This window comes from Neolamprologus brichardi, chromosome 17, assembly GCF_056152115.1.
Source record: "Neolamprologus brichardi isolate AB-2024 chromosome 17, ASM5615211v1, whole genome shotgun sequence".
In the NCBI taxonomy this organism is placed as follows: domain Eukaryota; kingdom Metazoa; phylum Chordata; class Actinopteri; order Cichliformes; family Cichlidae; genus Neolamprologus; species Neolamprologus brichardi.
In genome coordinates, this window is record NC_142120.1 from 13,043,345 (window position 1) to 13,056,276 (window position 12,932).

A 12,932-nucleotide genomic window follows, 5' to 3' on the forward strand; every position below is an offset into this window, starting at 1 on the left:
TTAAAAATGAATAAAATGTCTTAAATTCACTTGGATATGAGTCTTAAATATTTTAGTCATGACCCCACAAGATTTTACAGCACACAGTGCTGCTTGCTTGCTTGCTACTTCAACTTAATTGGTCACAGTGTTTTTTAAAAAAAAAAAAAGTTTATGAAAATGTATAAAGGGAAAAATACAGTAAACGGTAACAGCAAGATGATGAGATAAAGTACATTGCTAACTTAACAGTTGTAGCTTACCCGTTTAAAAAATATTAGAATTACAGAAATTCTCAGCAGGCCTGGTTTAGGCCCAGTGGGCCACTAGGCTTACAGCACACTGGTGTAAAGCCCATACATGATGATAACAGTAGAGAAGGCTTTGCTAGCCAGACTGCTCAGTCTAAGATGTAAGTTTAAAGATAAATGGCTTGAGAATAAGAATTTCTCTTGGTGGTTAAAGTCGATGCCTGGAAATCCTTAGAAAACAAACTGCTTTGTATGCCAGAGGTTTTCCAAACTTCTTCACTGTCGACATCTCTCCATTGCAAATTTGGCATTATATTAAATTTAAAGTGGTATTAAAAAGACCTTTCTTATACCCTTAGACACAGAATGAAGCTGTGACATTTGATCATTGTGAATTCCGAATGTTCTTTAAGCCCACTGTGTTGGCCATTATTCAACATTGTAACTCAGAAGCAGAAAGGAAGATTTGATTTTTCGTACTGAACTAGTGACCCGTCTTTAGACTTTGGGGATTGCGGTGTAGTTTTTCTGTGCCGCAAGGTTGAAGATGCAAAATTTTTGCAGCAACATCCCTTTTTCCCCCTCTCTCTTGTGGCTACAGCCTTACGTTGGTTCAGAATGACCTTATTGGCTAGGCATGTGAACACAGAACTCACATTTGATAAGCCAATATTTTTTTTATTGCAGAATACAAATTTGCAAAAAACAACAACAACTATTATTTGAAGTCTTTTTGAAATCATCTTCACACTAAACCCTTTGCCAGTATACACGCAGAAATGCCAGTGTATAGTAAAAAAGAAAAACAAGTATTTTGTTCCTTTGGCAGAGTTGACTGAATATTCCCATGTTGCTTGTCGCCTCAGCAGAGCAAATGCATTTTGTCTCTCACTTCTCCTACTGTCCTTATCACTCCCCCACTTTCTAATCCATCCACTGCCTCTCCCCCTCTGTTTCACTCTCCTCTGGGGGGTTCTTATAGATGGCTCTGCCTTATCAGAAGATCTGGTAGATGGCCCGTGGAGAATAGGCCTGGAACTCCTCTAATCTAACATTGCTGGTCAGAGTTATAATCTGTCATCACCTTGCTTAATGGGGAACCAATGGAATTTCAGATACAGAGCTTATAGCATCCAGCATTACATTTTGCTTGGATGTTGAAATCTGCCCCAGTCTCCTCTTTCTGTGTTGGTTTTCTCCTTTTTACTATTTCCTGTTTGATCTGATTTCTGCACTCGGGGTCTTGTGTCACATTGCTTTGGCTTTTATTCTTCTTCTCCCACGCCTAACCATGGATATGGGCATGGTCATTAAGAACAATTTCACACAAAACCAGTACAAAATACAAATTTTCTATTTTTTCTTTTTTACATTTTTTTATTTTCTCCTTTCTGAAAATACAGTTGCAGTTACTGTTGAACAGCACGGCACTCTTCCTTTCCCCTGCTCACGTCGCTACATACTCGTTCTGTCCATCTAACGACAGGCCAACGTTGTTCTTTCATGTCCCTGTGATAGGCCTGCCTGCATTGTCTGTTGGACTCATGTCTATGCTTTGGCGCTGTGATGCAAAGTCAAATTCCCACATTCTTTTTTTTCCCCCCTTTTTTTTAATATTCCTGCGTCTTATCACACTTGTCTGACAAGGTTGAGACGTAGCTCTTAAACTACCGATGGTGTATACTGGTATGGCTACATCCCTGCTGTTACTGCTGTCTGCCTGTGTCTAGCCCGCAAAGCAGGCTTTCCCTGTCTCCTGCCTGCACATGCACGCAGCTGAGTGACAAAATTGTATCTTTGGGGTGGGTGGATTGGAGTCTATCCCCAGGGAGCTGTGTTGAGAACACACAGTGTGGGGTCATTTGGGTTCTATCACTGGTGTGTGTGTGTGTGTGTGTGCGTGTGCGTGTGTGTGTGTGTGTTGTCCCAAACACCCACTGTGTGTTAATACTCCTCCTCTGGGGAGATCTGCAGTGCTGGCTGATGTGATTCGCACTGACTGGGGGTGACCTTGAGAACTGGGACAAATGAAAAGACCCCGATACACATACATAGGCCAGAACACACTTCTCACACTAATTATTACCATAACCGTTGTTGCCATCACTTTGTCTCTCTACTCTTGGTATATTTTTTTGACCTCTGCCTTATGTTCCCCCTTTCAGGTCAACGTGACAGTGGACTACATCAGAGCAGCTACTGGTCCAGGAGAAGGCACGCCTGCCTTCCCAGAGCGTACCTGTGCTACAGTCACAATTGGCGGCATGTAAGCCATGCACCACACTGAGTCGCCTGCTTTATATTCTTTTCTACCGTTTTAATCCCCTTTTCCATTAATACCTACTCGGGTCGGCTCGCCACGGTTTTCAGGGTTTTCCATTAGGTGATAGTACCTGGTACCAGGTACCTTCTCCCCTGGGGTTCCAAGCGATCTGAGGCGAACACCAGAGTACGCCACCGATTGGCTAGTCAGTGTCATCACTCGATGAATCATGGCTTCACATGGAAATGGATACACAGAAACAACACTGTGGTCTCAGAGTCTCCCGAAAAGCCACAGTATGAGAGGTATATTGATGCCTCGACGTCCACCTTTTTGATGTGGCGTTCGCGTTGTGTGCTAATTATGTCACAGGACACGCTCGGCTGCGTTACTGTAACAAACCCACACACATTAGGAGGTACTCAATTGCAATGGAAAATGAGTTGAGGCGAGCCGTGCCGCATCGAGTCACGCCGAATCAATCCGAGTTGGTACTGATGGAGAATGGCTGGAGATAATCCAGCAATATGAAATAAGAAAGGCTAAGTAAAACATTGAAGTATAGAAAACTGCTTTGGAAATCAAAATACTTTAGGTTTGTTCAGTTGTCTTTAGTGTGCAGTAGGAGACCACTGAGCCAACCTTTTTGGGAGATCACACAGCACGTAATTTATCAGTGTAAATGATTTCACTAACACATTTCCATTTTGTTAGTACAGCTGCTTCCCTATTAAACCCTTTAAAAGTCAGGTTAATTTGTTGTAAAATGACACAAAATATTCATTTTTAAATCCATATTACTCGTAATTTCACCATCAATCATAAAGTAACCTGAAAGTGTTTCTACGTCTTTTAAGTTCATATTAAAAAAAGAAGAAAAAGGTCACCTCAGTGCAAGCAATTATTTTCTATCTACAAACTCTGCTTTGAAGGAATTTGCGTCATCCGTCTGAAACATGTATTTTACACAGTACCAAAGATATAAGGACACATACCTACTACTACAACTGTTCAGAGGTTCAAATTTAATCAGAACCACTAAAGGGGCGCTTTAATGCCGCAGTGCTTGAAATGAAACGTCAGAAGCCTGTTCTCACTCAAAAAAAAAAAAAAAAAAAAAAAAGGTTAAAAGCCACACTTATCTTCTGGTTCCCTCTGTTTATATCACTCAACACATAAAGCGTCATCACATGCGCACATGGAGACGTAGATGCCTTCTTTTCATCAAACCAGCTGTCCTGTGTTTGGTAGTACATGTCTGTACAGAGGTCAGGATCTGGCCTTGTCAAACCAGAACCAGCAACTCTGCTTGAGATGGAACAGTTGGTGAGGCTCCCCATGAGGCCTGAGGTCAGGGCCTGATTTGGTCAGCGGGGCAGAGGATTTTGACCTTGTATGAGCTATTCTTGTGGTAATGGACTCGAGACTCTGTAGCTTGTTTACGAAGAATTGTGTTTTGCTGGAAACTTAGCAGGTTGCTATTTGTTAGAAATCACTCCACGAGACACTCACGCACAGTACACTTAAGATCTAACAGTCTTCGAGAACTTTTGGAGTCTTGTGCGAGTTAAGATTGTCTAAAGTGCTTCCATCTTTTCACGTCATCCAATATCAATTCGATTATAAGACCGTCTGTTGAGGGAGCTTTTGTTCCCTTTGTCCATGAAAATGTTTTTCTGTGGCTTTGTTTCTGGTGTCGCTATTGCTTGCAGTAAGTAAAATGGGAATCAAATGCCTAAAACCTTTTCATACATAGTTTAAAGATAAAGATGATTGCTTCCAGGTTATCGCCCATTTAGCTGCATTATTTCCAACAGCAGAGCTTTAAAATATAGAAAAGGAACCGTTTAGCTGGCATCAACAAGGGCTGAATGATTGTGTCAGTCCCCATGCCTGCACCATGTTGACAAATACTCTGAAGAGTTTCTTTCTGTCCCTTCATTTCTTTCTCCCATGGTTTAGCTAGAACACTGATGTCCAAGGGCTAGTAACTAAGTGCTACATTAAGCAGCACAATGTCCCCGTCTTTCTGCCTTCAATCCTCTCTTCCCTACATCAGTATCACACGGTAGAAGGGGTTAGTCAAGTGTGCAGTGTCAACATTTAAGTGACCTTTGTTCGTAAGCAAACCCACCTTCTGGGATTTGTAGTATGCATTCCCCCCCCCCCCCCCCCCCCCCCCCCCCCCCCCCCCGTTGAGCTAGCTCCCTTTAGAGCTCCTTTGTGAAGATGAGGGGTTTTGCTTGTTTTTTTGTTTTTAATTAAAGTAATTTTTCTTTCTCTGTTCTATTCCCCAGCAACATAGCAGAGGCTCTCGTAAGTAAAGGCCTTGCCACAGTCATCAGATACAGACAGGATGATGACCAGCGCTCCTCCCACTATGACGAACTGCTTGCCGCAGAGGCACGGTGAGGAACACACGCTCCTTCACACAAAGCACTCTCCGTCTACCTTTTACTTGAACTTAACGCTGCTGTGCACGTGGCATGAAGGGGGGCTTTGGAATGATTAATTCTCAGAAATACACATTTTTGCTTCAAACGAAACATGCTTGTGACGCACATGTGTGCACTCTCTCTTTTGACCTTGAGAGATTTTGCTTTTGTGAAATGTAGGAGACTTTAAAAAAAAAATGACCTTGAGGCTTTTTTCCTTCTTCAGTTTTCTTTTGAATTTGCTGTTAAATGCTGCACTGCAAAGGTGAAGTAATTCAATTTTTCAGAGTGTATTTTAGCGTCACCGCCGTCATAAGTTCCAGCGTGTCACAGCTATTGCTGCTTTTTCCTGCAGAAACATGTCATTACCCTCACATATTGAATCATGCATACATTTTTGCCCTTTCCTTTTTTATTTTACATGCCAAGGGACATACACACACGTCTTCCTATGTGCTAGACATTAAATCAGAGGCTCTTTACACAGGGCCTAAGAATAATTATATAGAGATGCTGAGGAGAGATTTAGTACAGGCTTTATTACTCTGCCATAGATTAGGATCTGCTTGCTATAGGTAGAGCAGATGCAGCCACAGCCTCTTGGTTTAACTCTTTCTCCTCTCTTTCTTTCGTGTGTCACTTCCCAGTTGCCCTGTTTTTCTCCTTTCTCACCTGATTCCCGCTTTCCTTCTTCCTTTGCACATTTTGTCCTTATTTCTGCACCTTAGCTAGTTTTGTCCTTCTTTGGTCTAGCTCTCCTCTTTTCCCATTACCTTTTCTCTCTACCCCTTCTCTTTTTCTTCTTCTCTCCCTTTCTCTCTGTCCCTGGTGGGGTCCTATTAGAGGTTTCTTTCTGTGGCCTTGACTTTATTTTTAGTTTCCACTGCACAAGGCTAGTGGCCCAGAGCCTTCAAAGGAACCTCCTCTTGGCTGTTAAATGCACATGTATACATGCTCATACGAACGTACACAGTCAATCCTTAAAGGCAGTGCTTTTGCATCCCAGTGACACAGTTGTGGCATGTTCGCCCCCACTTTGCAGTTGCAGCCGCAGGCCATCTTCATCTTATTTGTCCCTGGAGCTGCGGTAACCATCACTAAAAACTGCTAGCTGACTCTCTATAAAAGCATCTCTCAATTTCTCCTCATTTTCGCTGGTATAACGGTAATTTTTCTTCCATTATTATTCTTCTGCCATCATTTTGACTTTTCATCTCAAACATATAGATTATCTGGCTGAGAGGAGGAAAAAATCCTCCCACTAGTGCTTTCAGTTGTGCTGTAATGGCAGTTCAGGGAAAGAAAACTGAATGAATTTATATTCTACTTGTACAAATCCACAGTAGCTCTCCATGTATCTACAGTGATGACAAAGAAAGAGCTTCTGTTTCTCCAGGTCTAATAAACCTCCAGTCTTATGCTTTTTCCATCTAATAAAGCCATTGAGCTATGCTTGAGAGACATGTGTTTATAGTTTAACCCTTTTACTGCAGGGCTATCAAAAATGGGAAAGGGCTGCACAGCAAGAAGGAGGTTCCCATCCACAGAGTGGCTGACATCTCTGGGGTGAGTATGTTTTTGTGTTTAAATGGATGCAGATTGGCAGATTCTGTGTAAAGCGGAATAAAAATGTATGTACGCTGATTAACATGCAGTCATGCAGACTCATTTGCATACAACCTGAAGATACATCAGGCCAGTGATTCTCAGAAGACGCTCTCTAATCCTTGACTCACCCCTATAAGTGTCCTCTAAAAATATGCAGCACCATTAATAGAATCATCAGCGAGACTTGGTCCTAGCTTGTTTACGTGTGCCCAGGGGCTTGATAGAGGCATCGTTTGGCTAATGAAGCCTGATTGAGAGTGCTTACCAAATGAGCATCAGTGTGAGGAAAAGTATTTCAGTATCAAGTGATGGGTGATTGGTGCACTTTCCCCCCCCGTTTTTCTTTTCTTTTTAAAAATCATGCATTTTTCCTCGCACAGTTTTTCAAATTTTTATCATCACGTCTTTCTGTCTTCTGTTCACCCTGTTGTCGCTGTCGCGCTCACTTTAATATAAAAATAGATTTTTTTGTATTTTAATCATTAAGGATATGTCGTTTTATTTATGTGGAGTTCATGGCAATCATCCTTTCATTTATGATTGTGTTTGTCCGATTGCTTTTAAGTACAGGATTCAGACTGGCTGTAATTGAAATGGTTAATTCTTCTTTTTGTTAAACCCTTTTAATTAAAGCTGAAAGCAATCACATTTTGATTGCCTCATTTGAAACCCATTGTGTGTATAGAAGCAAAATTCTTAACACTGTGCTTGTCGACTCCCCGTCTCTTATAGATTTTGACAAGACACTTAACAAGTGGAAACTGAACTTCAGAAACATTAACACCTCATTGTCTCTCTCACTATTGTAGTACTCTTGTTTGCTCCGGAGAGACATTTTGTTAAATTAATTAGTCTGTATTTCTTTTTTTTCTCACTCATAGATTCTGTATTTTTATTCTTGGACTCTAGAGTAGCTTTGCATGATTCACAGTCCAAAATAATGCCTATTTATGTTATAATGGGCTGTGATGCAGCTACCCAGTTTATTCTGTATCTGGAGACAACTGTGTTTATATAGATTTGGCCAGACACACTCATTGGACACTTCAAGTGCACCTTGCTAATGCCCGGTTGTACTTCTTTATCTTTAGAACTACCTTCACTCTTTGGCGCAGAGTCAACAAGATACTAGAAGCATTTATCTGAAATTTTGGTTCATTTTCACATGATGGAATATCGCAGTTGGGGCAGATTTGTTCGCCACATCCTGGAGGTTCTCTCTTGGTGGCTGTGGAGGTCATTATCATGTTCAAGAAACCAGTTTTAGATGATTTGAGCCTTGTCACTTGATCCATTATCTTGCTGGGAGCAGCCATCAGGAGATGGGAACACTGTAGTCATAAAAGATGATAAAGGGACCAAAGTGTGCCCAAAATTCTATTCATAGAATAGCAGCCTGAACCACTGATACAGGGTAGGAGGGATCTATGCTTTCATAGATCTCACAATAGGCAATCAAGACTTGCCAAGCCAAGTAACTCCCCCCCCCCCCCCCCCCCCAAAAAAAAAAAAATCTTCTGTTTAGTGAGCCAATGCAAATTGTAGCTTCAGTTATGCCGGGCTCACACTGTGCGATTTTTGGCCCATTTTGAGCCGATTTTTGAGTCGTGCGACCGTTTTGGTGATCGGCCCGATTTTGGCCTTCATCGTGCGTCGTGCATCGTGTAGTATATGTGGGGTAACGAGAAGCAATTAACACCTCACGACCAGCTCCCGATCATCAATCGCTTGGTCGTGAGGGTGTCACCGCAGTTTCTCACACTGCGCACGCGCGAACACAAATGTCAGCGAAAAAGACGGCGCAGCACGGCAGTGCAGCGTGTGATCTGGACACAAGCGATGGAGGTACTTGTAGAACTTTGGAAAGCTCATCCGAGCCTTTTCGATGTGGCCTCACAAAATGATCACGACCACAACAACCGTGAAAATAGTTGGATGGACATTGCTGCTCAATCACAACTGCCTGATCAATGTTTTTCATTAGCAATTTAGCAAAGTTGATGGTGGTGGTGTGCGTGTCTGTGTGAGTGAAAGACAGAGAGGGAGAGCGAGCGACAGAATTTCTGTTATAACCTTCATTTTATGGACGCACAGTGTGAGCACTCGGGTCGCATCAGAGCATCGGGTCATATAGTGTGAGACCTTACATCGTGACCTACGAACTTCTAACCCCTGCGAGTCAATCGTACAGTTTGAGCAGGAGCTGAATCGCGCGACTGACAAAATCGCACAGTGTGAGCCCGGCATTACCTGTTCACAGCTGCCAGTGTGGTCGTTTGCTGCTGTAGCCCAACTGCTTGTATTGTCTCTTCAGATATTCTCTTCTGCATATCTTAAATTAACATTGGCTATTTAAATTACTGCTTTCACATGGAAGCTTTTTAAACCCCAAAGGTAGTTGTGCAGTAAAATCCCAGTAGTTCAGAAGTTCCTGAATTACGCACACCAGCCCGTCTCGTGACTTACATCAACTTTCATCCCCATTCAGTCACCTTCTCCTTGTTTACATAGCTAAATGAATTAAGTTGCCTGCATGTGATTGGCTGATTTAGATATTTGTGGCAACGAGCAGTAGTTAAAAAGCTATACCTAACCAAGTGGCCAGCGAGGGTATAAGCTCTGCTCTAATGATGCATTTGAACGAATCATTAAAGCTCTTTAACACCAACTGGACTTCAGAGTCTGGCTAATAAGTCATTAAGATGTGGCTGTGTATAAGTGCTCTCAGATGTTTTGCTCTTCTACGTTGTCATCATTGTAGGCTCCCTGTCTCATTGTGTCAGCAGCACAAATAAATTACCGGCAGTCCCTGTAAAAGTAATTATGACAGGGAATTGTTGTGCTGACTGAGCAGCTCTTATATTTCATCTGGGAGGTTTAATGCAATTCCTGCTTATAAACCTCCACCCAACTTAACTGGCTAAACTGACCACATTTAATATGTGGCAATGACTTAGAAGTGGTTGCACGGGGAGGTGCTCAATAATTAACTATAACAGTAGTAAGAAAATTATTATAGGCCACACAGAGAATTGCACATCACACTCATTAAATTCTGTCCCATTAAGCCCACAAAGGGCGTAGCCGTCCTTGCATTTTAGCGCGATTGTGCTCCATCATGTGTTTATGTGTGACATGCACATGAGTGCTGTGCAGAGCCCTTCTATAGCCTTTCTGTCACTTTCTAATAAGAGATGCATGATTTGCAGCACCAGCTAGGATTAATGCCAGTGGGCGTGCGCATGCACCAGTTGTTTGGCTAGGCTAATGTAATGAGCATTCTAATAAAAGGACCAAAATAGCAACATTGCAACTCCACACCTCAGCATCCATCCACTTTCTTCACTCTTGTCTTTTTTTTCTTTTTAATTTGGTATACGCCTACATGCAACTGCGGACATACACGGGCACCCTCTCGCACTCACACACTTCTTGCACGCTTCTATACGTCAGCATCCTTTGGTGGTACAGGTTTACCGAAAGGGATTATGTACATTGAGTGGGATGCAGTCACAAATAGAGCAAGGATGGGTTTATAAATGTATTGTGTAGGAGATGTACAGAGGTAGTGGGAGGAGAGTAGATACAGCACTTGACTCACCTCATGCCTTTAAAGGTTGCATAATGAGGTCCTCTCCTTTCCCATGTCTCTTCATTTCTTTCTTTCTTTTTCGGAACCAAGTTAGACTGCACAGCCCACACACTGCAGGTGCTGTAAATGTGTGTACGAGCGAGCGTTCAGTTCTGACGTCTCCCACCGAGGGGGTTATTTTGGATTGCAGTGGGTGCAGTTCAGGTGGTGCATCTTATGACTGAAGCACATACCCTTTACTCAAATACTCAAAAACCCCGGTGACGCGCGTTGCATGGTTCTTCTCGTCCGTCTTTTCTGTTGCCGCTTTATGTCTAGTGTAGCATTCTCTAAAAAAGGAACGGAATTATTGATATTTGTGGTTTTGAACTGCTCTGACCCTCGCATAAACTCGCAATAACAGTGGGAGAACACATGTTTTCGCTCTGACTTTACTCGTTTTAGCTCCGTCCTTTCCTCTGAGACTTTGTGCCTACTCCCATGTCCACACTGCCACACACTGGGCAGTGACTCATTGGTCTGTTGTGCCTACATGCTCATGCCTGGAGTAGACGCATATTAAATATTTTTTTTATCGTTTACAAATCTTCCACCGCCGCTACATCACTGACCCGGCTTGAATACACATGATTTGGCTCTGCTTGTAATTTTGGCCCAAGCACACCACTAAGCTAGTGACTCACCCTTGAGAACAGAGACTGAAACGGGAAAAGAGAGGTTTTTTTTAAAATTTATTTATTTATTTTAATTGGGTGGATCTGATCGACGTGTAAAAATATCTGAATTAAGCACACACATTATGTTGTCTATTAACCTATTTACTCTGTGCCTTGTCTACATAGCTATTTCAAATTTGAAATGTTTTTTTTTTTTTTTTTTTTTTATTCCTTCTCAAAAAGTCCAGCTGTGACTTAAATTGACGATGCCATTTCTCTTTCTTTCTTTGCTGTTCAGGAGACACAGAAAGCCAAGCAGTTCCTGCCCTTCCTGCAGAGGGCTGGCCGGTCAGAGGCTGTGGTAGAATACGTCTTCAGCGGCTCGCGCTTAAAGCTGTACATGCCAAAAGAAACCTGCCTCATCACATTCCTCCTTGCCGGTGGGTATCTTTTACCTTTCTGCCGTGAAGGTCATTTAATTTTGTGTCATCTAATTGAGTCACATCTGGGTCTTGGTGGGTATTAGTTTCTTCTACGATAAAATTCCTCGCCATGTCTTTCAGTAACAGAGAAGAATTATTTTCATTTAGATTGCAGCCAGTGCAGATAGTCAGCGTCACATTAGGACACCGGATGATGCAGGGGGCAAAGGTTTAGGCTCTTTCCACTCCTCTCAGCAGCCAACCTTGAGAGGGCACAGAGGTAGCTGGGCGTGTTCCAGCCCCAGCCCACCATCTTTCAGAACACCAGTGTTGGCGTGAAACATGTGCCCCCTTTAGCCTCGCCTCCCCCCTTCTGGTGTTCTGCCAAGTTTGAAATGGACTCCCTCTCTGCTCTCCACTTGGTAGTAATCTTCATTAGAAACTGGCTACTGTTTCAAGATAAAGTGAGGTTTAAACTCCAGGTTTTTAGTGCTACACTTTATAATTTCTTTTGTGCTTCAAGTACAAAACCCGCCTTTTTGTTGTCCTCTTTTACTTTAAGTATGTGGCAAGATCATGTTGTGAAAACTGCAGTATATGTTCACAGTTAGAAAAAAAGAAGAAGCGGTAAACGAAGAATAAACTAACCTGAACAGCAGCAACACAGGGAAGAATCGAAAATAAATAAAGTGCTGCTGCAGTTGCTTCATTGACTGATTAATCCCAATATATGAAACTAAACTATATACAGAAAAGTGACCAAGGGGAGAAAAACAGAGAATTTTGCTGGTTCTTTCTGCTAACATGTAAGGATGTGGTGGTTTTCTTTGCAAATATCACAAATCTTTTGGCGTCTCAGATAATAAAAGTAAAAATACATGTGAAAAATATCCCACAGCTATCCCACAAATATCGCTATTGTTTGACATTTTATAGAGAATAAAATTCAGAGATTAATCTCACGTGTCCTACCTTTTGTAGACCTTTTATATTATTTTCAGTGAGAACAGCAGATGCAGATGGGATGAAATAGGGACTGCGTGATAGCAGGTCCAGTCATTTATTTCAGTTCCCCGACGGTGTTGACAGTTGGTGCTAGTAATAAAAACACAGAGACTGTATCTCTAGCAGCCACCAATGATTTGTGCATCCTTCCAGATCATGGGTGGTAGCGAGAAGGCTTACCCTTTACACAGATAATGCTCTTTTTGCAATCAAACTGTGTTTCAGTCCATCTTTATTCCAGGCAGACATTTACTCGCTAAACAGTTCCTCTTCATTTCCAGTAGAACAAACACAATATATTTCTGTCAAGACAGCCAGATTCCGTTTAATTATGCGTGGCTGACTTGTTGATGCATTAATTAATTTTGTAATTTTGTGTCCGATTGTCTTGCGATCCACTGATGGCTTTTTAAATTGCATTGTTCTGTCCACTGCCTGCACCAGGATACATGTAAATGACCCCATCAAAAGAAGCCATCTGTACACAGGACCGTATGTTTGTTGTTTTGGTCTTGCTTTTCTCGCTAGCTAAATGCCCATAATGGAAACTCAGACCGATGTTTACATGGTATACTTTTGAAATGATTTTATTCAATCAAAGATTATTAGAAAATCTTAGGAACTGCATTAGTGCTGATGGGCACTGAGCAGACTTGATTAAAGCTGTTCCCAGAAGATGACCCATGCTGTCTTTAATACACACATTTGGTTGGATTAACCC

General features: G+C 42.1%; 1 protein-coding gene across 1 annotated transcript in view; it reads left to right on the top strand.

Moving 5' to 3' along the window:
* The window catches only part of snd1 (staphylococcal nuclease and tudor domain containing 1), a 178,541-nt gene that overhangs the window by 37,764 nt on the left and 127,845 nt on the right, over positions 1 to 12,932 (top strand). Inside the window, exons 12-15 of the mRNA XM_006780760.3 lie at positions 2,396 to 2,496; positions 4,791 to 4,901; positions 6,422 to 6,494; positions 11,083 to 11,224. Coding sequence (XP_006780823.1) covers positions 2,396 to 2,496; positions 4,791 to 4,901; positions 6,422 to 6,494; positions 11,083 to 11,224 — 427 coding nt within the window. The remainder of the gene's footprint in view (positions 1 to 2,395; positions 2,497 to 4,790; positions 4,902 to 6,421; positions 6,495 to 11,082; positions 11,225 to 12,932) is intronic.